The sequence below is a fragment of the Natrix helvetica genome (genome assembly GCF_964273705.1).
Source record: "Natrix helvetica genome assembly, chromosome: 5".
Lineage (NCBI taxonomy): Eukaryota > Metazoa > Chordata > Lepidosauria > Squamata > Natricidae > Natrix > Natrix helvetica.
In genome coordinates, this window is record NC_138551.1 from 75,471,918 (window position 1) to 75,498,100 (window position 26,183).

Genomic DNA, 26,183 nt, shown 5'->3' on the forward strand with positions numbered 1-26,183 from the left:
AATTAAAGGTTAGACAAACAAGAGAGTGTTATAGTTCTATAGATTGTTTAAAGCCAGGTTTGGGGATTAATAAATAGTTTTACAATCCCATTCATAATAATAAAATAATATGTTGATTCCTCCTTCTGGAAATAAATAGGGGTGCCTCTTCTTTACATAACTGTTTTGTTCTAAATTTTAAGAAATTCAGAAATGTTTGACTTGATTTTGCAGGATATGACCAAGCGGAACCCAAAGGCGGGGTCAAACGCATCATCAGTTTGGAATCCTTACATAGCCAAAAGTGCCCGAGTGAATTCTGTTGACTCTTATCTATCACTAATTTGCCTTAATCCATTAATAAATCAGATGCTTGTGTATAGGTAGCATGTAATAAACTTTTAGTGCTTGGAACTCAACTCCTGTTCCTGATTACTTGAGCCTGACAGATTTATTTCTGCTCTTCATCACATATGGCTTTTAAAAGCTTGATGCTCTATTCCCTCCTTCCTTTTCTGTATGAGCATATTTAAAATACAACGAAATATGAATAACTGCTGCATATTGATATTCACTGTAATAAGAGACCAAAGGTGAAAACCATGACATCAATAACAGAATGATTAGGTTTTGCTTTTATATTTTAAAGTTCCACTAGAACTTGCTGATTTCCATCTGAGTAATGCATCTCCTAATTATGGCATATAGTGTGTAAAACTGGGTTTCTGTTTTATGATACTGTATAATTAGAGGATTAGTATTAAATATAGATGGTTTTCTGGTGTCTGAAATGCCATATTTTCCCAATTTGCAGCAGAATCATAACAAAAAGCAGAAATGCTGGAATAGGAAAATAGTCTGCAATTATGCTGAGGCAGTGCATTATTCTCTTATATTTTGTTAGCAACAAGACAGAAATGTTTATTTCATTTTGGAATGCACTGAAAATGGTCAAGCTACCAAGCAGCCAATGGAATTCCTTTCTGTGCTCTTTAGTGAGTTATAGTTGATTCACACATGACAAATAACACTTGATACTCAAGCCATTCTTCCTTTTTGTTGCTTTTAATTAATAAAAGCAAAAATAAATTTCCTTTTTTAAAAAACTTGATACTTAAGCCCTCAAACAATTACCGTATTTTTCAGAGTATAACACTCACCTTTTTCTCCTTTAAAAAGAGGCTGAAAATCTGGGTGCATCTTATACACTGATTACAGCATTTTTTGCCTCCCGAAACCCCGCCCCTTCACCAAAATGGGCGGGCAGAGCCTTTAGGAGCCTTGGAGAGTGCTCCTGGGGGTTGGGGAGGACAGAAATGAGCGAAAAACGGGCCATTTCTGAGAGGTCTGCAGGTTGCAAAACCTTTTTTTTTTTTATTTGCCTCTTCAAAACCTTGGTGTGTCTTAGACTCTGGTGAGTCTTATACTCTGAAAAATACGGTATTTAACATTTACCATTGATGTGACGATTACATTGTATCAAAGCCACTCAAGGCAGCTAACATACAGAGAAGGTCAAAAACTGCAAGATGGCTGACACAGTGTTATGATTAAAAATGTGTCCCTTTAGTTCAAATGATGTTGCTGCACATATGAAAAAGAATCACAGTGGAGTAATGCCACCTGCAAGAGCACAAAATGTAACTCCTTTGCTGATCATTTGTATAACTATTCATTAACCACCGTATTTCTCAAGTAATATTCCTGGGAAGTTTTTGCACTGTACACTTTGTGCCACATGTCTTCCATGATAATTACTGGGTATTTTAGTAATAAAAAGTTAATAAGTAACCTGTGTTTAATTGCCTAGTAATATATCATAAACTTAAGGTGGTGTTAAAAAGAATGTCTGCTTAATGCTGTATAGTAAACAAACTATGCTCCGGTTGAAGTAAATGTTGATTTCAATTAACTCTTCATTTGATTTAGCTTTTTTTCTTCGTAAGCACTGGTTTTATTCTTTTTCTCTCTCTTTCAGCATTTATCAGAATACGAGAGACACAGATTCAGTATAATGGACCAGCCGTAAGTTTTTCTTTCACACAAACACCCTCACACACAGATACTTTGGATGTTGTATAGAATTTTTTTTTGGGTGTGTATCTATTTCCCTACTAGCACTGATGATGCTACCCAGTAATAAAACATCTGCAAAAAAATAATGAAGTTCAGAGATCGCACAGTCTAGTAATTCCAAACAGCACGATCTCTAGCTCAGGACTTCATTCCTGCTGCAGCTGGTTGAAAGAAATTAAATTCAATCTAATACTGCCATTATAGTTCATTCATTCATTCTACTTTGACTGATGACCCCATATCAATTCATTGTCTGTTACCCTTTGAACCATGGGGAAATATCTGTGTATTTTATCTGTGTATTTTATTTGTGCATATTAAATGTATGTGAATTATATGCTACAATATCTGTGCATTGTATCTGGCCTAAGTGGTGCCTGCTGAAGATTCGAATATAGACTAAGATAAGGACCCCTTGGCACAGGGAGATCTGTTCCCAAGGGATTCTCCCTGGTGGTGACACTGACAGATGGACCAGATCTGCAAACCAGGCCCTCTGGGGCCAGTGCAGAGCCACCAATACTAACTCCGCCCCCTCTGCCTCTAGCTTCCTGATGACACCAGGAAGGAGCGGGAGGGTAGGGGAGGCGTAGAGAAGACCTGGAAGCCAGTGGCTGTGGGAGCATCTGTGCCTTCTGCCCCTCGGGTCAGGAAGCGCGAGAAGAACTGAGGCAGCTCAGTTCTACAGAGTCGCAAAGAGACATCACAAAGAGGAATTAAGATTAGAGATCAGGATGGAAATAAGAACTCCCATTAAATAATTACCTGGATTATATTTAGCAATGGGAAGCAATATAGGGCAACTCTATGCTTCTTAGTCAAGGTACGTATGGATAGATACTTCACTGCCTTAGTCTTATTCTCATTGATGGATGTATATAAATTCTATTTCATCAAGCCAAGAGTAACTTCAAAATAATATTCAAAATTCATTGCTCCACATTGACATTGCTTTATAGACATTTTATTGCACTTTCCTTTCACTTCAAAGAAGCTGCAGCTCTCACTGCTTTTCTTAATCAGTGCAAAATGGAAGTTCTTTGTTTTAATGAATCCGAGCAATGTTTGTGGCTTCCTCTCAAAATTGGCCATTATTGTTACTAATAAAGTGGGCTTTTTGTGTGTACAGGAATATTTGGGGACTAAAAAAAGCCCCTCATATGCTATTTTTTAGACATTAGGTTTGAAAATTCCTTCCCCCTTTAGTCTATCAACTCAGATTTACTCAGGGGTGGGCTTCAAAAATTTCAGCAACGGGTTCTCTGCCTGGTTGCTGGATGGGCATGGCCATGATGGAAGTGGCCTAGTCGGCTTCCTGCACCATGGGAGGGGGAGTGTTTTCGCCTCTCCCGGGCTCCAGAGGCCCTCTGGAGGCAAGAAACAGCCCCATTTATGGCCTTCTGGAATTTCCAGGAGGCCCGTTTTCCTCCTCCTTGAACCTCTGGACAGGCCCTGCTCTTGCCTCACATCTAAAATGGGCTGCGTGGAGTCTCCTGGGAGAGGAGGGGAGGGGTGGGAGGGGCAGGGCGGGGTGGGAGGGGACAGCCAGGGATTGGAGGGGACAGCCAGGGGTATGATTTGGAGGTTCTCCGAACTGGCCATAACGTTAGCTATGGGTTCTTCCGAACCCGGGCAAACTCATAGCAGCTCACCCCAGGACTTACTGTATAGTTAAGCCACCATTACTGGTACAATAGAGAGGTTGGCGATCAAGAAATATTATATTCAGAAAACTTTTAAAGTTCTATAGACCTCAGGACATAACCGTGAGTAAGTAAAAAATACTGGAAAATAACATTTCTTTGTAAACATCTAATTTACAAGATAAGAACTGTCTATCTTTCACACAGCAAGTGCCCCATAATTATATCACCTTTTGGAGATGTGTTCTAAATTACAGGCAGAAGCCATTCAATTATCTCTAAGACTGATGCCAGTTCTTTGCAGCACACAAAGTACTAGAATGTAGACGCATTTGGAATGCTTAGTAGGAACAGCTGAATTGTGTCTGGAATAATTGGAATGAGTGCTACTGCTTCATATTTCACACCCGTGTGTTTGAAAGGTTGCAAATACATGAAAACCTGATAAAGTTCCCATTATTTAGATATCCAGATTTGATCAGTCTTGTTTCCAATTTGGACTCTATTCTTTTCCTACAGTCTCCTTTGTAGAATGTTGCTGTCTAATGTCATAAACCAAGGGTGTCAAACTGGCAGCCTGTCGGCCAGATGAGTCCCACACAGGCCACGACCACCCCAACTCGGTGAAGGGGAAAAACATCACAAAACATCATGTGATGGCAACCAGATGCTGCGGGTTTGACACCCGTGTCAAAAAATGATGGATATGAATTTGAAGATGTATACACCAGTGTTGGCAAACCTTTTTTGGCTCGTGTGCCAAAACCGGGGCGAGCGCATGGGGGGGGTCGTGCATGGGTGTGCCACATCCATGCTATGCGCATGACCACGATGCGCATGCATGCACAACTACAGTGCGCATGCACGCACAACCAGTGCTCCCCCCCATTTTTGGCGTGCTTTTTTCGCACTCCCCAGGATCCAGAGGCTTTATAGAAGCACGGGGAGGGCAAAAACAGCCTCCCCCGACTCCCCCGGAGGCCCTCTGGAGGCTTCAGGAGCTTCCCTGAAGCCTCCGGAGCGCAAGAAACCAACCCTATGGGCAAACTGGAAGTTCAGAAACGGACTTCCGGTTTGCCTGTAGGGCCGGTTTCAGCCCTTCAGAGCTTTCATGGGGCTTCCTGAAGGAGTGTGAAAAACCAGCCCTACGGAAAAACCGGAAGTTGAGGAACGGACTTCTGATTTGCTCGTAGGGCTCCTCAACATTCCAGAGGGCTAAAACCGGCTCTATGAGCAAACCGGAAGTCCGTTCCTGAACTTCCGGTTTGCCTGTAGGGCTGGTTTTTCGCGCTCTGGAGGCTTCAGGGATTCCAAACATTTCTTCCTTATATCCTTGCTTCCTGCCCCCCTCCCCCCTCCCTTCTTTCCATCTTTCTTTTATTTATTTATTTTTCTGTCTATTTTCCTTCCTTCCTTCCCTTCTTTTTTTCTTTCTTTCTTTCCTTTCTTTCTCTGCCTGCCTGCCTGTGGAAATAATTATAATGCATAGGCCATTGTATATATATATTTTCTTTTGTTGTGCTGAAGTTTCCCATTGCCATGATTAGACAGAGATTCCTGTAACAACAAAGGTATTTGAAACTGGATGTTTCTCCTCTTTGTTAGACTGCATACTGGCTACTTTCTACACTGAGGCAATTTCAAATTTAGAAATGAGATAAGAGTTAGGAAGGGGAGTAAGATGTAATGGATTTGTTGCCTTTTGGAGAAGCTTGTGGAGGTGGAGGTAGCGATATGATTCTGAAGCTATTCCTGTGCACTGGTTGGTATTCGGTTTTGACTACATCATTTGCCTATATTCAAGCTGACCAGGGAAAATATCTAGACTTCTAAATAAAGCCAGGATTATTTATAAGAGAGTTTCCGAACCTGATTTTAAACCATTTAAACTTATTTGTCTTCTCAGTATTCTGTTCAGAATGTTCTTAAGCTGTTTTTAACTAAGATATGAGATAAAATGCATTCTGTGAAAGTTTTTATACATCTCACCAAAATTGGCCGAAAGGGGAAAAAAACTGTCTTAAAAAAAGAATATAAGAATTTGAATGATGTTTCATTATGTCATGAAGATGAGATGAGCAATTGCAGGCAGTCCTTGACTTACAACAGTTCATTTAGTGTTGGTTCAAAGTTACAATGGCACCGGAAAAAAGTGACTTATGGCCATTTTAGAGGCTTACAACCATTACAGCATCCCCATGGTCACATGTTCAAAATTCAGCTGCTTGGCAACTGACTCGTATTTATAACAGTTGCAATGTTTTGGGGACATGTGATCACCTTTTGCAACTTTCTGACAAGCAAAGTCAATAGAGAGACCAAATTCACTCAACAAGCATATTACTACCGTATTTTTCGGAGTATAAGACGCAGCAAGGTTTTGAAGAGGAAAATAATAAAAAAGTTTTTGAACTCTGCAAACCTCCCAAAAACGGCCCGTTTTTCATGAAAACGGGCCCATTTTTCCCCCAAAAAAAGGCACTTTAGGGAGCTTGCAGAGTGCTCCAGGGGGGGGGGGCAAAAACGAGCAAAACACACATCTTTTTCGCTAAAATGGGCCCGTTTTTCATAAGAAATAGGGCATGGATAGCCTTTAGGAAGCGTATAGAGTGCAAAGCTATTTAACAAATGTTTCACTTCGCAACAGAAATTTTGGGCTCAATTGTGGTCATAATTCAAAGACTACCTGTATATATATTGTATAAATAGCGCTTTACAGCCCTCTCTAAGCAATTTACAGAGTCAGCATATTGCCCCCAATAATGTGGGTCCTCATTTTACTGACTTTGGAAGGATGTAAGGCTGAGTCAACATTCCTCAGAATCGAACTCCTGGACTGAGCAGTGAGTTAGCCGGCAGTAGTGCAATTTAACCACTGCGACACCCTGGCTCAGCAAATAAATAACATAAACATAAATAAATGAATAACAGTTGCGTTTGATGTGCTATCACTGCTGGAATTCTTTTTTAATGGCTTCTTAAGATTCTTTACCATAAATTTTACCCATCCAAATTTTGGAGATTTGTGTGTGCCTGTTTATCCAGACTGCTGGGAAATGCAGACAGTGACCAAAAATGCTGTTTTAGCATAAATGCTCCATTGGAGCATCCTAGACTTCGGATTATTTTAATTGTGTTATTTTCTGAAATGTATATCAAGTGTGAAAAGAAATATTTGTTCACTGTGGTATAATTACTTGAATAACTATCTTTATTATGGTCTTAAAAGCAGTCTTTCTATATATATCATAAAATACAGGTACCAATATCTGAAATTCTGTATTATAATAACAATATAATAATAATTATAATAATAATATTGTTATTATTAACCAAGGTAAACCTTTTACCAAGTTTGGACTTATTATTTTTATGGTATGTTGTCATCTTCACTATATTGGTTGGTTTCATGCATCACATTATGCTATGATTTTTAGATTGGTTTAAACCAGGGCTGTCCAACCCACGTCGTCACATGACATATCAGGACTTTTTTTTCCTTCGCCAAACCGGGCAGGCGCAGCACCCGCACATAAACCATCCACTCCACAGGTCGCGAGTTTGACACCCCGATTTAAACCAATGTTTCTCAAACTTGTCAACTTCAAGACGTGTCAACTACAACTCCCAGAATTCTCCAGTTGATTGTGGAATTTGGGGAGTCGAAATCCATTAATCTTAAAGTTGACAAGTTTAACAAGCGCTCATTTAAGCCACAGTCAACACAATTCATACATATTAAGTCAGCACTAAGGAAACATATATAACAAATTGGATCTATTTGTTAACCAAGCCATTGATTCTAATAATAATTTGTTAAATTTGTATGCCACCTAGCTATTATAGGGGGCTTTGTTTGTAATGTAACTGAAAGGCCTGAACTGAATACATTATGTTAATAAATAATGTTTGCCTTCAATCCTACTAAGGCCAAAACACAATTTCAAATACTGGTATTTTATTTTTATGTATAAAGTCTGGTCTAAGACCATAATCAAGATCCTGCCACGCAGTACAGATACTGATTTTATGTCCAGCATTTGTCAGAAATCTTTATGATTGAGCAAGCCTGAACATTTTTCACATACAGCATTTCCTCTAGAGGTGGGCAGTGGAGAAGGGGCATAAACGTTTTGAGTATATTATGTGAGGGTTTCCTCATTTTAAATGAAAGTAATCCAAAAATTGGATTATTGTTTAGGATATAGAATAACAGAGTTGGAAGGGACCTTGGACATCCTCTAGTCCAACCCCCTGCTTAGGCAGGAAACCCTGCACCACTTCAGACAAATGGTTATCCAACATCTTCTTAAAAACTTCCAGTGTTGGGGCTTTCACAACTTCTGGAGGCAAGTTGTTCCACTGATTAATTGTTCTAACTGTCAGGAAGTTTCTCCTTAGTTCTAAGTTACTTCTTTCCTTGATTAGTTTCCACCCATTGCTTCTTGTTCTACCCGCAGGTGCCTTGAAGAATAGCTTGACTCCCTCTTCTTTGGGGCAACCCCTGAGATATTGGAACACTGCTATCATGTCTCCCCTAGTCCTTCTTTTCATTAAACTAGACATACCCAGTTCCTGCAACCATTCTTCATATGTTTTAGTCTCCAGTCCCCTAATCATCTTTGTTGCTCTTCCATGCACTCTTTCTAGAGTCTCAACATCTTTTTTACATCATGGCGACCAGAACTGAATGCAGTATAGTATCAAGTTATGTTGCATCTTTTTGGGGGGGGAAACTGAGTTTTTAGTCAATGGTCCAGAACTTTTTAAAGTCGAAACATTTTCTTAATTAGTCATCTCTATAAACCCACTTACTCCGAATTAGGATAAATTTGGGCGGGGGCTGATTTCTGCAGTCTTATGTGAAGTCAAGGGTGATCTGAAGGGTGAGATCATCAACATCTCATGGAAAAGCTCTTAGCTTCTGTCCTAATGACTGTGGTGCATCACATAGCTGATTTTCAGTGACATCCATTGCTCTGGAGAAGAAATCTATTAGACTCTGCAATATTGAAACAAATCCTTCTATATCTTTCATCCTGGAAAGGATGAAGAGTACCTATTTAGGAAAGAAACCACGATGTTCTGATTTGAAACGTAATAAAAACATACAATAAGCCCACATTTTCTGTCGCTAAAAGAAAAAAAAATGTTGTTGTTTAGGGAAAATTAAGACTGCGGAGCATTCTGATTCTGTAGGTAGAGAAATACTCCGTAAAATATCCTAAGATCTTTTACAAACCAATTTTGTAAATAGTTAGAAGTAATCAAGATTGCTCCTTACATTAGGCAGAGGGGGGGGGAGGGAGCACTTCAGGAAGCAGCTGCCGATCAGCTGAAAATAATAACAAAGTGGTTTTTAAAGACAGAGATCTTTGGGTCTTGCTATTGGCCTTGCTGTTGCATTCGTGAATAGCACAGGCTGAACTCCAGACGTAAATGATCAGTTTCAAGGATAGGACTGGTGCATTGTCATAATATAGCAGGGATGTCAAACTCGATTTCATTTGAGGGCCATATCAGGCTTGTGTTTGACCTCGGGGGGGCTGGGGTGTGTGTGGACAGGGTGGGCATGGCCATCTTGACATGACTCATGTTGGGAGCGCCTGTGGAGTGCTCTGCCAGCGGAAACAGGCTCTGAACTCCGTTTTCAGCCCTGATGGCCTCCTGCAGCTCTCTGCCAGCAAAAATGGAGCTTAGGGGGTACAAACCCCCACCCCAGGCTCTGTTTTTGCTGGCAGAGGGTTGCAGGAGGCCCATCACAGCCGAAAACAACCTGGGAGGGCTACATGCGGCCCTCCCGAGTTCCATTTTTGCTGGCAGAAGTACCATGGGCCGGTCCTTTACTGTTTCCAAGGTGGCCCTGCAGACCAGATCTAAGCAGAAGTGGCCCCCGGGCCTTGAGTTTGACACCACTATAATAGAACGTACATAAATAACTTGAATGCTGAACGTGAAAGTCATCAGACGTGAAACTCTGGATCAGACTGTTTAGCTGATCTCTATTCTACGTAGCATCTGATGCACATGCCTAATGCCTGCGCATATAGATAAGGTGACCAACCGTCCTCCTTTAGGGAGGACAGTCCTTCTTTTGTAAGTTCTGTCCTCCTTCGAAAAGTGTCCTCCTCCATGTCCTCCTTTTCGATATTTGAAGACTAATCTGTTGCGCGTTATGTGACGTATTCGTATTTGACATGACAATTCCTCAAGACTCGGTATAGTGCGGTATAAGACGTGATTATGAGACGCATGCGCTCCGCACGGGAGACCTTGAGAGAGAGAGCGCCGCGTGCAAGTGGCTTTGTTTACTTCTTACCGAAACACAACACAGCACATTCGCACGCAGTAGACTCACGGTACATCGGCAACTGAATGACTCACGGTAATTATTTATTTCTCAGTGAATATTCAATTATACAGAGGTAAGTACAATTCACGTTTTATTAAACAGTTTTTAATGGTGTTTTTTTTTACTTCATCGCAAGTATATTGAACAGTTATTGAATCTTGTGTTGAATTTTTATCTAAAGAAATGCTAGACATTAAAATAGACGACAATTGTCTCTTTGAAGAAATTAGAAGACTGAGTGTATATTTAAATTCTGAAAAATTAATACAATGGGAAAATCAACATGTTGAAATTGATAAAGATGGGTGGATATTTTCAGCCATTTCAAAAATGAACATATTCCATGTGAACATTTATTTATACTTGTTCAATTTACGTTGTGCTGCCCTGGAACTAATGTAGCAGTTGAAAGAGTTTATTTCAATTGCCAATGATTTTTCGACAAGTGAAAAATCGAGATTGAATGTTGATACTCTAGCTGCAGCACTTGCCGTAAAATTCAATATGAAGGATATTTCTTGTTCAGATATTTCCAATATATTGTTAGAAGATGATACATTGACAAAAATATTAATTCAATAGAAAAGTACTCATTTAAATAATAATTAACAGGCATGTAAGTATAATTACAATATAAAATGCCAACGGGCGATGCCTAGGGGTAGGGCCTTCTCTGTGATGGGCCCAACCCTCTGGAATGACCTCCCCCCCGACATTAGAACCACCACCGACTTCCGCTCCTTCCGACAAAAACTGAAGACTCATCTGTTTCGATTAGCTGGCCTGGCACACTCATAACTTTTACCTCCTGGCAGATATATTTTAACTGGTATTTTAGGGGAACCATTTTTAAATTTAACTTATGGGGTATTTTTTAGGGGTTTTTTAAAATTATATTTTAAACACTTTACTTTAATGTACAGTTCTTCTTTTAACCTCCTCCATAACTATCTAACTATTTAATTATTTAATTATTTATGTTATGTATCTTTTATGTATTGACTGTACACCGCCCCGAGTCCCTTTTGGGAGAGGGGGCGGTCTATAAGTGTGAATAAAGTAAAGTAAGTAAGTAAAATGTTGCAAATGTTTTTATTATGCATATATCATATTTTAGTGTATTATTGTTGCAATGAATAAAATATTTCTTTTATTTATGATATATTTTTTCCAATTCATTTGTCCTCCTTTTCATTGTAAAAAAGTTGGTCACCTTAGCATTTTGGACAATAGAACGTGTTTTGTCCTCCTTTTCATTGTAAAAAAGTTGGTCACCTTAATATAGATACTTTTAATTCCTTTTACGGTAGCCTCAGTATGTATGCAGGAACATAGCGACAAGACAGAGAAATCGATTGCCTCGAGGCAGTGACAGTTTCAAACCAAAGAAACTCACATTCTTCAAAAGGGATATTCCTGTTCCAAGTCATGCAATAGAAGAATATATTTGCTTCCTGGATTACTTAATATAAGTAAATATACTTAGCAGGATCACCAAGGTGCCTTTCCCAACACGGTAATTTGAGGGAGAACCCAAAATTATACACATAATGTTTGCATTGTCAAATGCTGCACCTGGGTCTCAAAAGTGAGAAGAAATTTGTCTCTCACTCAAGTGTGAAAAGCTATACATGTATAATCTCAAATGCTGTAGCTGTTCCAACACATGGACAGGAAACGGTGAACAGATGCTTCAACTATTCTATGGAGTTATCACTTTCACGTTCAGCATTCAAGTTATTTATGTATGTTCTATTATGACAATGCACCAGTCCTATCCCTGGAACAAGTAACCAAACTTTTCCTCCACTTGCTCCTTATCATGCAAGTTACGTTACAAGACCTTTTTTTTCCAGAAGTGAGGTGAGAAAAGCTAGTGCCCTGCTTTTCTTTCTCCCGTTCTACTTCTCAGTGCCAAAGAACAGAGCGAAGACAAAACAGACATCATTCAGGCCACCAGAAAGGCCTGCTCTATAATTGTCTTAGAGTTAGATGGTTCTGCATCATGGCAACAGTTAGCAATATGGAGTCGGAAGCGACACGAACAATGGTATAAATAAACTTATCTTGCAATAGCAGGTAAGAAGTACCAGAAATGGGCGGATGGTTACAGAGAAATGAACGACCATCTGAGTGAAGTTCTGCAATTTTACAAGAATAACTTCATCATTCATTGAACAACAACAACAAACAAAAATCCTGTAAAGCAAATAAGCAATTATAAAAGGGAAACATGGCTGCAATAACATTGAACAAAGAACGGACTTCCCACTCAACTATTTCTTCAATATGGAGATGTAATTAGTTATGCTAATTCTAACTGACGTCTAACCACTTAATGTCTGTTTAGTCAGATCCTAAATTGTCCAGACATGTGTAGGCATCTACAGGCACCGAAATGTGATATTTTAAAAACTGACATTTCTTCTTCACCATTCGCCTTCCTTCGTGATATGTGCCTTCATAATTTACACTTAGGAATCAACTGGAAGATGCAGATCAGCTGCCACAGAAAGTCTGATTATCAATTTAATTCTGGACCATTCTGAGAATTCACCATGATAAAATGCATTTATTTATTAATTATTCCTTTGTTTCTGTGCAGCTAGCAGACAGATGAACCCCTTCCAAGGGTATTGGAAGATTAACGCCCGCCAAGAGTATTGCAGTAGAAATAAAATATGGCAGAATAACATTTTTTACATGCAGACAAACCTTGAACTTTATACGGAACTGAAGGCTAAACTATCGGCCAGCTGATTTTATAACTTTTATTCACAACAGATCTTTTAAGCTGTTTACAAAAGTAACTTAGAATGACATTGGAACAGCAGTCTTCCAATATTTGTGGGGCTGCCACAGAGAGGAGAGGGTCAAGCTATTTTCCAAAGCATCTGAAGGTCAAATAAGGAATAATGGATGGAAACTGACCAAGGAGAGATTCAACCTAGAAATATGGACTAACTTTCTGACAGTGAGAACAATCAACCAGTGGAACAGAAGTGGCTTGTGGAAGTTGTGGGGGCTTCATCACTTGCGACTTTCAAGAAGAGATTGGACTATCATTTGTCAGAAATAGTGTAGGATCTCCTGCTTGAGCGGGGGTGGGGGGTTGTTGGACTAGATGACCTGTAAGGTCACTTCCAATTCATCTGTTAATCTGACATAATTATTCTGCTTTCATGATCTCTGTGACACTAGTATAACAGAAATGACTTAAAGGTGTTACCCCGATTCTGATCTGGTTTAAATAAGAACAACTCTCAAGAACTACTTGTAGTCCAGCTATGACCATCCTTTTGAACTAGAACAGTGTTTCTCAACCTTGGCGACTTTAAGTCCTGTGGACTTCAACTCCCAGAATTCCCCAGCTGGCTGGGGAATTCTGGGAGTTGAAGTCCACAGGACTTAAAGTCGCCAAGGTTGAGAAACACTGTTCTAGAACAACTTTCCTCAACCAAATAACTTCCAGATGTATTTCATTCAGCCTGACAGAACATCATAAAAGTTTAGAAATGGTTGGAAGTTATCTAATGTGGGGTCCTGGCATATTGGAGGGTGCCAAATTGAGGCAGGCTGATTACCCCAACATCATCTGGCCTACTTCCATATCAGATAGCAAGGCCACAATAAAAGCTACATTTGGTATCAAGAAACGGATAATAGTAAAACAAAACAAACCCAAAAGCAGAAGTTGTGCATTTGGAGGTTTTGTTCTCAGGGGAAATTAACTGCTATTTTAACAGTTGCTAAGTGAATCATAAAGATGGAAAGACAGGACATGTGAAGGTGCTGTTTTCATCTATGCTTCTTAGTTAAGTAAAAGTTTGCATGGTAATTCTCGGCTGAGATTAGTTAATTTGATATACAGTGGCAAGTGGCAGGTTTCCTCTCAGCAGCCTGGACTAGAAACTGATAAACAGGCACACAACCATACAAGACCTTCTGGTTTATTCTAGAACAGCTAGAAGCCATTCACCCAGCCACCCAGCTCAAATTCCAGCAAGTTTTGGATATCAAATGCAACTTTGATTTATACAGTCTTTGATTTTCAACCATAATGCAGCATGCCCATTAATCGTAAGTCACAGTGGTCATAAAACGGGTCACCCATACGACCAACCCAATTTTACTACCTTTTCTTTACACAGTCTCTAAGGAAATGCGACACTTGTTAAACAAACCCATTATTCACCATAAGACATTTTTTTTGCTGAAGTAAAACACCTGCATTTGGCAAAAACTTCATAAATCACATTCATGTGACTGTAGGATGCTGCAAATGGCGGAATTTGCAAGCTGGCTGCCGAATGCCCAAAATGCAATCATGTGACTATAGGGGCGGAGCTGTTGGTACTTTGGAATTGGGTCATTCATACCTTTTGGGGTATGGTTGTAACTTTGAACAGTCACTAAGCAACCAGTCATAAGTTGAGGACTTCCTCAAGGTGTGTGTGAATCTTTCTCCTAAGCATTTTGTGTAAGGGATTAGAAGCAAGCAACTAGCTTTTGTGGGAGAGACACAATTTCCATCTATTTGGTGTTTATGCCAGGTCTGGTATCTAGGTGTTTTGTCGTTGATGTGTAAGAAACAGTTGTCACAGTATGACTGACATCCTCCAAAAAAACCTCAACTATCATTATAATAAGGTAAATGGTTTACAGCTTGCAATTTTTGTATATAGTGCACTTCTACACCTCAGTTAAGAAACAAAGAGAGTTATCTGGAAAAAATAAAAAACCCTTGAATGAATCATCTGGCTGCTTACTATTCTTTTAAGGGTTAGGATTACAAGATCGCATGCATTGAACTGAATATGAAATCAACACTCTTACTTTACATTTTTCAACAACGTTGTTGATCTTAAAGGTATGCTGTAAGCAAGTAAATTGAAGCAAAAAAATATTTGCAAGAGTGTTTGTGAATGTGTAGAAACAAAGAGGTCAACAGCAAAAACAATAATTTTTCAGAACATTTAATTCAGAGTAGATGCTTAAAGATAGTTTATTATTGATGGCTATATAAAATATAGTACCCATTTATAGGCCAAAAGTAAGTCTTGTTAAATGTGGCTGGTTTTAATATTAATTAACTTTTTAATGGCTTGGAATACTTTCAGCCAATTCAGTTCATGCAGTTAGCTTATGGTTCAGTGAATTGTGGAGCGCCAAGACATAGGTTAAATCAGTGAAGAGGTGATGCCTATGAGTTTCATTGATAATTAACCAAATTTAAGAAATCAGAATTTATTTGAGGTAAGATGAAAACAAATGCACTGTAGACTGAAAGCAAGGATAAATTTAGGTTACTAATTTCCTAAACCACCTTACCACAACTGATGTTTTCTAGATATTGTAGGAAGTTATCACCCAGCGCTCTCCCAGACAAATGAAATATCCTAGGAAATATTGAAAAGGCAGAATATTATATTTCCCTGGATGTGAAAAGGAAGAACCGTGTTTTAAAGACAGAGTAGCTCCCTGCAGCTCCCTGCCCATCCCCCTTTGTCAATAAGCCATTAAGATGCCCAAGCCAGTCCCTTTACATAATAAAGAGTTCTCCCCTTCAGCTCCAAGGTGATGGGATTAAGGCATGATCAGTCTTTAACCACTCACCACATGGCATCTGAGAACTCAACCAAACATGGATTCAAAACACAGCCTAGAGAGTTGCCCCTGCATGGCCCCATGGGAGTCTGACAACCAATCAGAAGACAAGCTCAAGATCAAAGGCCAGAGAGGACATAAAACCAGGGACTTTCAGCATCTTCTCCCTTTTTCCCTTCCTTCTCCTCTACCAACATTGAAGCATGTGATCACCTTTTCTGTTCAGGACTCAAGCCATGTGGTCCTGTCCACCATTAAACCATCTTTCCAAGCAGCCTCCATGTCTCCAGTGTCTTTTCCCCACTTGGAGCCGAACCCAGAAGGACATTTCTTTCAACAATATAATGTCCCCTCTAAATCAAAGCCACCTTTGAAAGTGGAAGAATTTTTTTTCAGTCACTTAATAATCATTAAGTAAGACCCAGTAAATCTACATCTTAACCCAGTTCTAGGCTATATAGATTGACTATATCCCAGAGGTGGTATTCAGCAGGTTCTGACCAGTTCTGGAGAACCAGTAGCAGAAATTTTGAGTAGTTCAGAGAAATGGTAAATACCACCACTGACTGGCCGCACCCCCATCTATTCTCTGCCTCCCAAATCCCAGCTGACCGACTGGGAGGGAATGGGGATTTTGCAGTAACCTTCCCCTGGAGTGGGGAGGGAATGGAGATTTTGCAGTATCCTTCCCCTGGAGTGAGGTGGGAATGGAGTGGGGTGGGAATGGAGATATTACAATATCCTTCCCCTGCTACGCCACCAAGCCACACTCACCAACCCATGCCCACCAAGCCACAGAACCGGTAGTAAAAAAATTTGAATCCCACCACTGCTATATACATATATACTACAGAAATAGTTAACCAAAAGGATTTCACCATTTCAGACTGTGGCTGGTTAATTCCAGTTCTAAATTTTCCTTTATACTAAAACAAACAAATATTTAACTTCTTGCAAATACTAAATAAATATGCAAAATAGAAAAGGCAAGGAAAAATATGTCATCCGTGCTTATTTACAGCTATAGTCTTTACGAGCAAATTCAAGATTTCTTCTTTTTGTGATTTTGAGCTAGTGTTGACTCCTGGAATCTGTCTGGGCAAGTCCCTGCAATTTTCTTGACAAGTTTTTGTTTTCTCGGAAACGGTTTGCCACTGCCTCCTTCCTAGGTCTGAGAGATACTGATTAGCACTAGGATCCTCATCTGGCTTTGTATTCAAGATGGGACTAGAACTCACTGTTTCCCAGTTTTTAGCCTGGTGCCAAACTGGTTCCAAAATTCAAGAGCGTTGATGAAAGAAATATCCTTCTGGGTTCGGCTCCAAGTGGGGAAAAAGACACTGGAGTCATGGAGGCTGCTTGGAAAGATGGTTTAATGGTGGACAGGACCACGTGGCTTGAGTCCTGAATAGAAAAGATGATCACATGCTTCAATGTTGCTGGAGAAAAAGAGAAGGAAGGGCTGAGATGCTGAAAGTCCCTGGTTTTATGTCCTCTCTGGCCTTTGATCTTGAGCTTGTATTCTGATTGGTTGTCAGACTCCCATGGGGCCATGCAGGGGCAACTCTCTAGGCTGCGTTTTGAATCCAGGTTTGATTGAGTTCTCCAATGCCATATGGTGAGTTGGGTAAAGAGCCAATATTATCATGCCATAATCCCATCCCCCTGGAGTTGAATGGCCCATTGACAAAGTGGGTGGAGGCAGGAAGCTACAGGGAGCTATTCTCAATTTAAAACATGTTTCTTCCTTTTCACATCCAGGGAAATATAATATTCTGCCTTTTCAATATTTCCTAGGATATTTCATTTTTCTGGGAGAGGGCTGGGTGATAACTTCCTACAGGGTATTAAAATTGTGTAATTGTTTTCCTGTCATCTGCAATAGCGCAATCCATTCTCTATCACTTCAAGTACATAGCTGGATGCTTTATTGTACTGCAGACTCCAACACACCTGGTGAAATAATAAGAATTAAAAAAAACATGCACACTGTTCAAAATGAAAAGAGAAACTTTGTGACTGGAGAAAATGAAGATCGTGGACTTGAATCCTCTCTCCCCAGCAGAAGTCTGACGAACCACAAGCACAGTTTTCTCCAAAATTCTAATTTATGTGTCCTCAGATTTGTTACTGAAATGACAACACCCAAGACAAGGCATATGCACCCATGGCACCATTGAGGGAAAGACATTCAGCATCCATACAAATCAGGCGGCATGTCCCTTTACTGCTTCTGCTATCACAACTGCAAGCTAGTGTATTCTGTCACACTGTCACATGTCACTTTCCTAGTTCCTGTGCAAAAGCTATTCTTACTCATTAAAGAGGAACAAAGCTTTGTGTTTCAAAGCCTAGCTGCTCCATTACCCTTGGGGGAAAGACATCGTTTAGATGAATGTCTTGTGGTGTATTGAAGAGATAAGAATCTCTGTAATGCAGTGTTTCTTAACCTCAGCCACTTGAAGATGTGTGGATTTCAAGTCCCAGAATTCCCCAGCTTGTTTGTTTGTTTCTCTTCATGCATGTCTCCCCACTCCATCCCACTTTTTCCTAATTCCTTTTTTTTCTGTTTCTTCATATTTTATCTGATATGGCAAGTTATACCACAATCAACTCTTTCCGATTGGACTTCTAACAGTAGGAACACTATGATCTACAGGAATCACTGGATGAATTGGTTCTCCACAATTGCCTTCAAATGATGCTGACCCTTTGCACTTTGTATTATCATCTTTCCTGGTTTTGCACCAAGTATTTTTATTTCCTTCTATTCAGTCTGATTTAAAGAAGTTTTTTTTTTATAATGTGTAAAATCACAGAACTATAGAGTTGGAAGGGAACCACAGCGGTCATCTAGTTAAGCTGCTTGCAAAATGCAGGAAAACCAATTAAATTAAGCAATTAAAATTTTTATAGGCAAACTTGCTCCCTATTCACTTGCACAAGGCTACAATACACCTGTGCAGACAAAATATTGAGCAAAGCCCAGGCTTGAGTTCTGAGAATCAGTTTAGTTACCTGCCAAAACCTGCAGGACTCCTTCTAGGCCAGTGGTTCTCAACCTGCCGGTCGGGACCCCTTTGGGGGTCGAATGACCCTTTCACATGGGTCACCTAAAACCATCAGAAAACACATATTTTCGATGGTCTTAGGAACCGAGACACCAATTTTATGGTTGGGGGTCACCACAACATGAGGAACTGTATTAAAGGGTCACAGCATTGGGAAGGTTGAGAACCACTGTTCTAGGCAAATGGTTTCTCTCCAACTGAGTGACATGTATCTCCATAGCCTCTGCAGGGCAGTGGTGGGATTCAAAAATTTTTAAACTGATTCTGTGGGTGTGCCTTGGTGGGTGTGGCACGGCCTGGTGGGTGTGGCTTGGTGGGCATGGCAGGGGAAGGATACTACAAAATCCCCATTTCCTCCTGATCAGCTGGGAGGTGGCAGAGAATAGATGGGGGCGGGGCCAGTCAGAGGTGGTATTTACCGGTTTTCCAAACTACCTAAAATTTCCGCTACCGGTTCTCCAGAACTGGTCAGAACCTGCCAAATACCCCCTCTGCTGCAGGGTCCATAGATGTGTACACGTCAAGAAAGTATAGCATAGCATTGCTGGCTGGGGAATTCTAGGAGTTCAAGTCCACACATCTCCAAGTGGCCAACTCAAGAAGCACTGCTATAATAACAAGGGAATGCTGTCAAACATTTTGCACATCTATCCTTCCCCAATGCTGAAAATCCATAGGATTTCATTTGTGTTCTTGACTAGTCCTTAGAACTGACCATCTTTGGAAGGATATAAGGATACAGCAGTGTCTTTCCCCAATCCAAGGATTTCCCAAAGTGTTCCGATTACACTTCCTAGTAAGGTGGCTGGAGCCAGGCTGGAAATCCTAGGAATCCAAGCAATGGTTTTGGGAGCCCTCAGATTGGGAAAGGCTGGGAAGCACCTGAGGCTCATCCACCAGCAAGATTGGCATCTTCTTAGTTACAACGTTCTCTCAGCAGGAAGATCCCGGGGGAATTTCCCAGTTGCTTGTTGCCAATCTCTGGAATATATCTATATATATTTAAAAAACTGAATGTGGGGGCCTTCCCGGAGAAAGGAGCACTTCTGAACCCCGGCAAGAGGGTTTAAGTCCCACCTCCTCTTCTAGGATCAAGGTGTCGCCTTTCCCTACCAGCCCAGGAAGGAGACGGGAACCTCCCCGAAATCATGACTCCGTTCGATTTGAAATGCCAAAGGCGCAGAGATCAATCGCAGCCCAGCACGGGGGTGGGTTCACACGCCCAATAGGTGTGGATCTTCCTTCATGTTTGTACAAATACCTTATTAGTAATCAAGCTGGCTCGGTCACATGACGGAGGCGAAACGTGAAATCCGGCCGTCTCTCGAGCAAGGGGTTTTTTTGTTGTTGTTTTTTTGGCTTCTCCGAAAGACGCGCGGAGTTGTTTCTCCCGGACGGAGGAGGAGGAGATTCCCCTCAAGAGGATCCTTCATCGCTTGGGTCTCTTTCGGGCCCCTCCCTGAATCCCGATCTCCAGGAACTAGGAAGCTGGCGGATGTCCTTCTGACCGGCTTGTCACTTCATGCGGGCCACTTGGAAGGGAGAATGGAGAAATTCAATAAACTCACCGTGCCGGCGGGACAAAAACTCAGGTATGGCTTTCCACACCTCTCCGTCCCGATCCCGCCGCCGCCGCTACCCCGCTTGGCTTTTTCCTCTTCCTCCTCTACGCCGAGAGTATGATTCAGAAGTTTTGCCTTCTCCGTCTCTTAGTTAGAAGTCTGGACGGCAAAAGGAGGAGGAGGAGGAGGCATGAACTACTGAATAGACAATCATGAAGCAGCCCAGAAATCCACAGATAACCCGGAACGGTGAATGGGAAGGGAGGCTTTGGGATCTGCCAGGAATCTTTTCCAAATGGTATATAAATAGTAAATTGTAGGTGAATGGGTTCTGTGCGGCAGGTAGGGTGATCGCTCCCTTAGGGTTCCTAAGAGCTTTAAACCTGGTGGATCTTTTCTCAATACAAGGTGTTTTGTCTTGAGTAGCCACTGGCCATAAAGTCACGCTAGTTATATATCCAAGGAACCGATTGCAGTTTATGTACACCTGTCTTGGTGAGGCAACGTGGCCAGGATGTATTCATAACCTTTGGCCCTCACATATGTGTTTACCTAGGCTAACTGTACTTCCTCAACTCCTTGGTTTCTCCCTGGATCCAGGAACCCTTCTTCTGTAATACAGGGTTGGGTGACATAACAACACAGGGTGGCTGCTTGTACTACACAGAGTCAGACAAATAACTATGGAGGTTCTCAGTCATCCAGGTCATGGTTGTCCCAAAAGTGTTTGTTCAAGAGGCAACTGGACTGTCTGGAAAATCCAGTTTCCTCTTGAATCTTTGGGACAGAGTCCGACAATTGGTTGATCAAGCCTGGTTGTGATTGGCAAAAGATCTGCAGATTCCATGCACTACTTGAAGTTGCTAGGGGCAGAATTTGAACTGTCCTGCATATCATACACTAGATTAGGGACTCCTTTGGGTGTTGCATGATACTAGTTTTGATTTGATATTCTTCTGCTGCCTTGGGAATCATCATGGCCCTCGTCCCTATTTGATATTGGTGCAATGCAGCTTGTAGGACTTGAGTTTGTAGAATTTGCCAGTTTGTAGCAACTTTCAGACATGCATTGCTAAAAGTTAGATGTGTGCAAGTATACAGACTTTATTAGATTTCTACAAACATAAAATATAAAGACACAGAATAAAGGACTTAAAAAAGAAAAAAAGGGATAGAAATGCAAGGAAGTAAGGAAAGGAAGTAACTTCCAAGTTTTTTCAGTACAGTTACAAATATAAAGTGCATTAACCTTTAGCTCTAAAATTAAATAGTTCACGGTGTTTCTATCATCATAAATATTTAATTACCAAATTCCAAAATTAAAATTTCATTTCAGATTCAAGCAAAAAGTTCAGAAGTGGTCTCCATGTAGAAAAAAAGCTAGAGTTAGATTTTCTATCCCCTCCAGTTGCATTAACTTTGTCATCCATTCTTTCATTGTGGGAATCTGCAAATGCTTCCATGTCTGTGCATAAAAAGTTAAATGCTATAGACTGTGGGAATGAAACCAAAGAATAATGTGCAAAAGCTAAGGGACTGGGAATAATTTCATTCTTTACATTGCAAATCTCAGTAATGCACATATGTATTCCAGTAATGCAGTAAATACATCAAATTTTCATTTCATGAATCTGTGAACGGAGGAAATTTGCATGCACCTGGTTGGCAGAAAAAGGAGGGATACTGATCTGTGGATTTCAAAATAAGCCTCCAGCTTGTTCATTGCAGGTAGTCCTCAGTTTATGACCAATTGTTTAATGACGGTTTGCCAAGAACAGCCCCACAGTGATTGTTAGATGGTTTCGGCAGATGGCTAGACCCATCCTCAAATTCACTCTGAGCTTTGGTCAACAATTTGTCTTCACAGGTCCACCATAGCCTTGCCCAACTGAACAGGGAAAAAGTTTGCCTAGAAAAGGTTTAATTTGGTTTTCCTGAACTTTTCATATGGTCGAACTACATCATTGCAGTGGCACCTTCCAACTCTTACCATTCTATAATTTTACAACAATAAAAAATAAAAATAACTTTTCTAAATCAGACCTAATAGAAGAAAATTAAAATGCTTGGGAGAGGTGTGAAGAAGACTTCATACAGAAAGATGAAGATTATATAAATATGGTGCAGAGAGTTAACAATTTTTGCAGGTGATTATGGGAAACCAATTCACCCAATTATTCCTGTAGACTGTCATAAGACAAATTGTAAGTTGATTGTAGTTTTGCTTACCATACCAGGTAGTGTTACCAGGGGTTAATATTAGAAACGAAATACTGAAACAAGGTCATTATAAGTTGAATTTTAGTCTCATTACTGTTTATTTTAAACGTGCAAAAAAAATCGGATTGAAACTGAGTAAGTTGTACTACCCCCTCAGTCACAAGCAAAGGTGTATTTTATTCATTTATTCATAAAACTTACAATTCCGCTGACTGAGATTTCTTGGCAGTTTATAATGATACGTAAAATCTGAACTGAAATCTGAATGGTTGAAACTTAAAACTGCCATTCTAAACTTTAAAAAACCCTGTAAGTTCAGGAACCTTTTAAGCAAAAAGTCAAAAGTTATGATTCATGCTTGTATCACCACGTGCTCGGATTGCCACAGTGCTCATTGGAAGGGACTCTCCCTCGAAGACTACTCAGAAACTGCAACTGGTTCAAAATGCAGCTTCTCATTTGTTGGTGATTCAGTCATCACAGTCATATGCAACTGGTGTTATGAGCACTGGGTTTCCAGTGCAATTCAAATTGCTAGTTTTAAGGTATAATAATACTCTCTAAGTCTTGGCTTCTAAATAAACTGAAGACTGCCTTCTTTACATAGAAACAATCTGTGCAATGCATAGTATCTCTTAATGATTTCGAGCAGTATACTTCCAGTATGTGGGTATGGATTCACAGATACCATATTTTTCGGAGTATAAGACGCACCAAGATTTTGAAGAGACAATTTTTTTAAAAAGTTTTTGCGCTCTGCAGACCTTCCAAAAACAGCCCATTTTTCACGAAAGTGGGCCTGTTTTTTTGTCAAAAAAAAGGACATGCATAGCCTTTAGGAGGCTTATAGAGTGCTCCTGGGGACTGGGGGGGGGGGGCAAAATTGAGCAAACAACATCCAGTTTTTTACTCATTTCTGCCCTCCCCAGCCCCCAGGAGCTCTCTGAAAGCCTCCTACAAGCTATGCATGGCCATTTTGGTGAAGGGGGTGGGGTTTCGGGAGGCAAAAAATGCTGTATTCAGTGCATAAAATGCACCCAGATTTTAACCCTCTTTTTTGAGGGAAAAGAGTGTGTCTTATACTCCGAAAAATACGGTAGTTATTTTCTGTCACAGTCTGTAATGGCCTTCCAGAAGTCAGTAAAATTTGAATGGTTCTGGAGGACACTTGGGGTGATGAACAACTGCAATATGCATCTTCTTTCCTGGTACTACTTTTTTATGATAAACTTGTGTTTTAATGTTCAGGTATTTACAGATGTAAACAGCTGGAAATATTTGTAGGTGACACTGGTATTTAGATATAATTAATGATTAGGCTTCTCATTAGGTCCATTGGATGTCTAAAGAAAAGTGTCAATTCGCTGTCAGAGAATCCGGAGTGGAGTAGAACAGAGTAGAGTAGGGTAGGGTAGGAAATACATACCTATTTCCCTGGCTTAGCTGATAAGGACGAGAGCCTGTGGCTTAGTGGCTAAGACTCCTGCCTAATATGTAATACAGCCCAGGTTCAAATCCCAGTAAGGGTATGGCTAGCTGATGAGAGCTAAATAGCTTGAAATGGATCTATACTAGTCTCCTTTTATTTATTTATCAGCACAAATACAACACAAATATAAAAAGGCAACATTAAAAATAAAAATATGGTTTTCTGCCTGGATGGTTTTCTGTAATGAGCCGAAGGACAGAAAGAGGGAGTAGTGAGCTTCCTCCCATATTTGGGCATACCAGGGGTTGTAACACAAATGTGTGTGTGTGTGTGTGTGTCTGTGTGTGTGTGTGTGTGTATGTATATGTATATGTATATGTATCTGTTTAGAGGATCTTGATGGCAGGTCATCTATGAAGAAAACTCTCAAGTTCTCTTGAGTAACCATATCTCAATAGAGAAAAAGGTAAAAATTTAAATCTAGGCTTATCGGAAGTCTTGTTAGGCCAGAATCTCACAAGAAGTGCTCAAGGCTAGACATGACTATATTTCCTTCTTTCAAGGTTTACGACATTGTGAACCTTAAGGATTGCTTGCCTCTGAAGAAAGTGGTTAGGTCATAGTTAATTGTGTGGCTTGGTTGGGAGACCAATTCCATTTCCTGAGTTGTGCAGTCTCCTAGATCCTGCTCAGTTTGCATCATTTGAACTCAGAAAACCTTTCTTTGGGTTTTAAATCATTATTTTACTTATCTATTTTTGTCCACATTTTTAATTGCTGCCATTTTCTTAATGTCTGGTTGTCATTGTTTTCAAGGATAACTTTTTAAAAATGTTAATCGTGTTCATTTTTGCTTTGGTGGGAAATCTTTCTGCATAGCAGAGTACAAGTGTTTTATATAAAGTGTAACAGTATTTTTTACTATTAGCACATTTTGTCCCACATTAATCCCTGGGCAGGAATATAACCACAAAATATGTTCCTTCTCTACAGTCAGCAGGCAATAGACAAAACAATAGTTTGTCTAGTTTCATTGCTAAATAAAACCTTTCTGTTAGTGCTAATGACACTTTTAGAATCCATATTATGGATCTTATAGAAGAGGAACAAGATTTAAAGAACAAGATTGAGACTGATCTAAATGTAAATTTTAAAATGACAGGCTATAAGAATGATATGGGAAAAGATCTTTCCCTGAATATACAAAAGAAACTGGTCCAATGAAAAACTGTACAAAAGAGATGGTTTGCACCCATCCAAGAAAGGGACTGAGTTACTTAGCATTAAATTCACAGATTTTCTTGATAAACATTTAAACTGAAGAGCGGGGACAGAGAATTAATAGATACAAAACATTTCTGTCCCCAGCAAACTAAAATCCATACGGTTATAAGTGCATGTAACATAGATGTATGTGTGGGTAAGATTATCACTCCTGCTTGAATGCATTCGCACGCTGCACACATCCATGAGGACGCCACCGGCTCCATTCCAACCAGTGACGTGCAGTCAGGTGAGGCAAGTGAGGCACAGCCTCACCACTCTCATCATGAAAAAAAAAAGGAAAAAGCTGAGCTAGTTGCTGCCTCACCGTGGATGACTCTGCTTAACCTCACTGGTGCTCTCCCTCCCCTCCTCCCCAGGCCCCCATTCATTTCTCTCTCACACACACACAGCTGGATAAAACTATATAAAAATCTAGCCCAGCTTCACTGATTACAAGTTTGAAAAGGCAACGTGGCTCCACCTGCAATCAAACTACACTTGGGGAGGGAGAGCACAAGCGAGCACTGAGGAGACCACAGGAGGAGGCAGGAAGCCAGGCAAAGAGCCATGCTGTAGTACACACACTTTCCCCCAGCCTCTTTCTTTTGGAAGGCTCGGCTCGGCTCCCCTCCGGCTTCTCTGCCTCTCCTCTCACCCCAGCCTGCCAGCAGGAGGTGGTGGGTGGGCTTTATTGTGTTCCAGGCATTTCCCACCCAGACAGCAGGCTGCATTTGCAATGGTGGAGGTGTTTGAGGAAGGCAGCAGGGGAATGGGGGGGGGGGAATGGCAGAGGAGCTGCTTTCAAGCCACTGGAAAAGATATCCAATCCAACTTTTGTGTGGGGGGGGGTTTGTTTGAGAGTGAGTGAGAGAGGGAAGGGGTAGGAGAGATAGTCCAATCCAACTTGTGTGTGTGTGTGTGTGTGTGTGTGTGTGTGTGTGTGTTTGAGAGAGGGGGAGGAAGGGAGAGAGGAAGGAA

At 40.6% G+C, this 26,183-nt stretch overlaps 1 protein-coding gene across 4 annotated transcripts in view; it reads left to right on the forward strand.

Moving 5' to 3' along the window:
• Positions 1 to 26,183, forward strand: part of BLNK (B cell linker) — a 128,700-nt gene that overhangs the window by 42,030 nt on the left and 60,487 nt on the right. The window contains exon 3 of one of the 4 annotated variants that reach the window (XM_081954003.1): positions 1,958 to 2,004. In XM_081954003.1, coding sequence (XP_081810129.1) covers positions 1,958 to 2,004 — 47 coding nt within the window. Of the gene's footprint in view, positions 1 to 1,957; positions 2,005 to 19,913; positions 20,321 to 26,183 lie in introns of those variants that run through there. The other 3 variants (XM_081954001.1, XM_081954000.1, XM_081954002.1) reach the window with 3 other exon arrangements.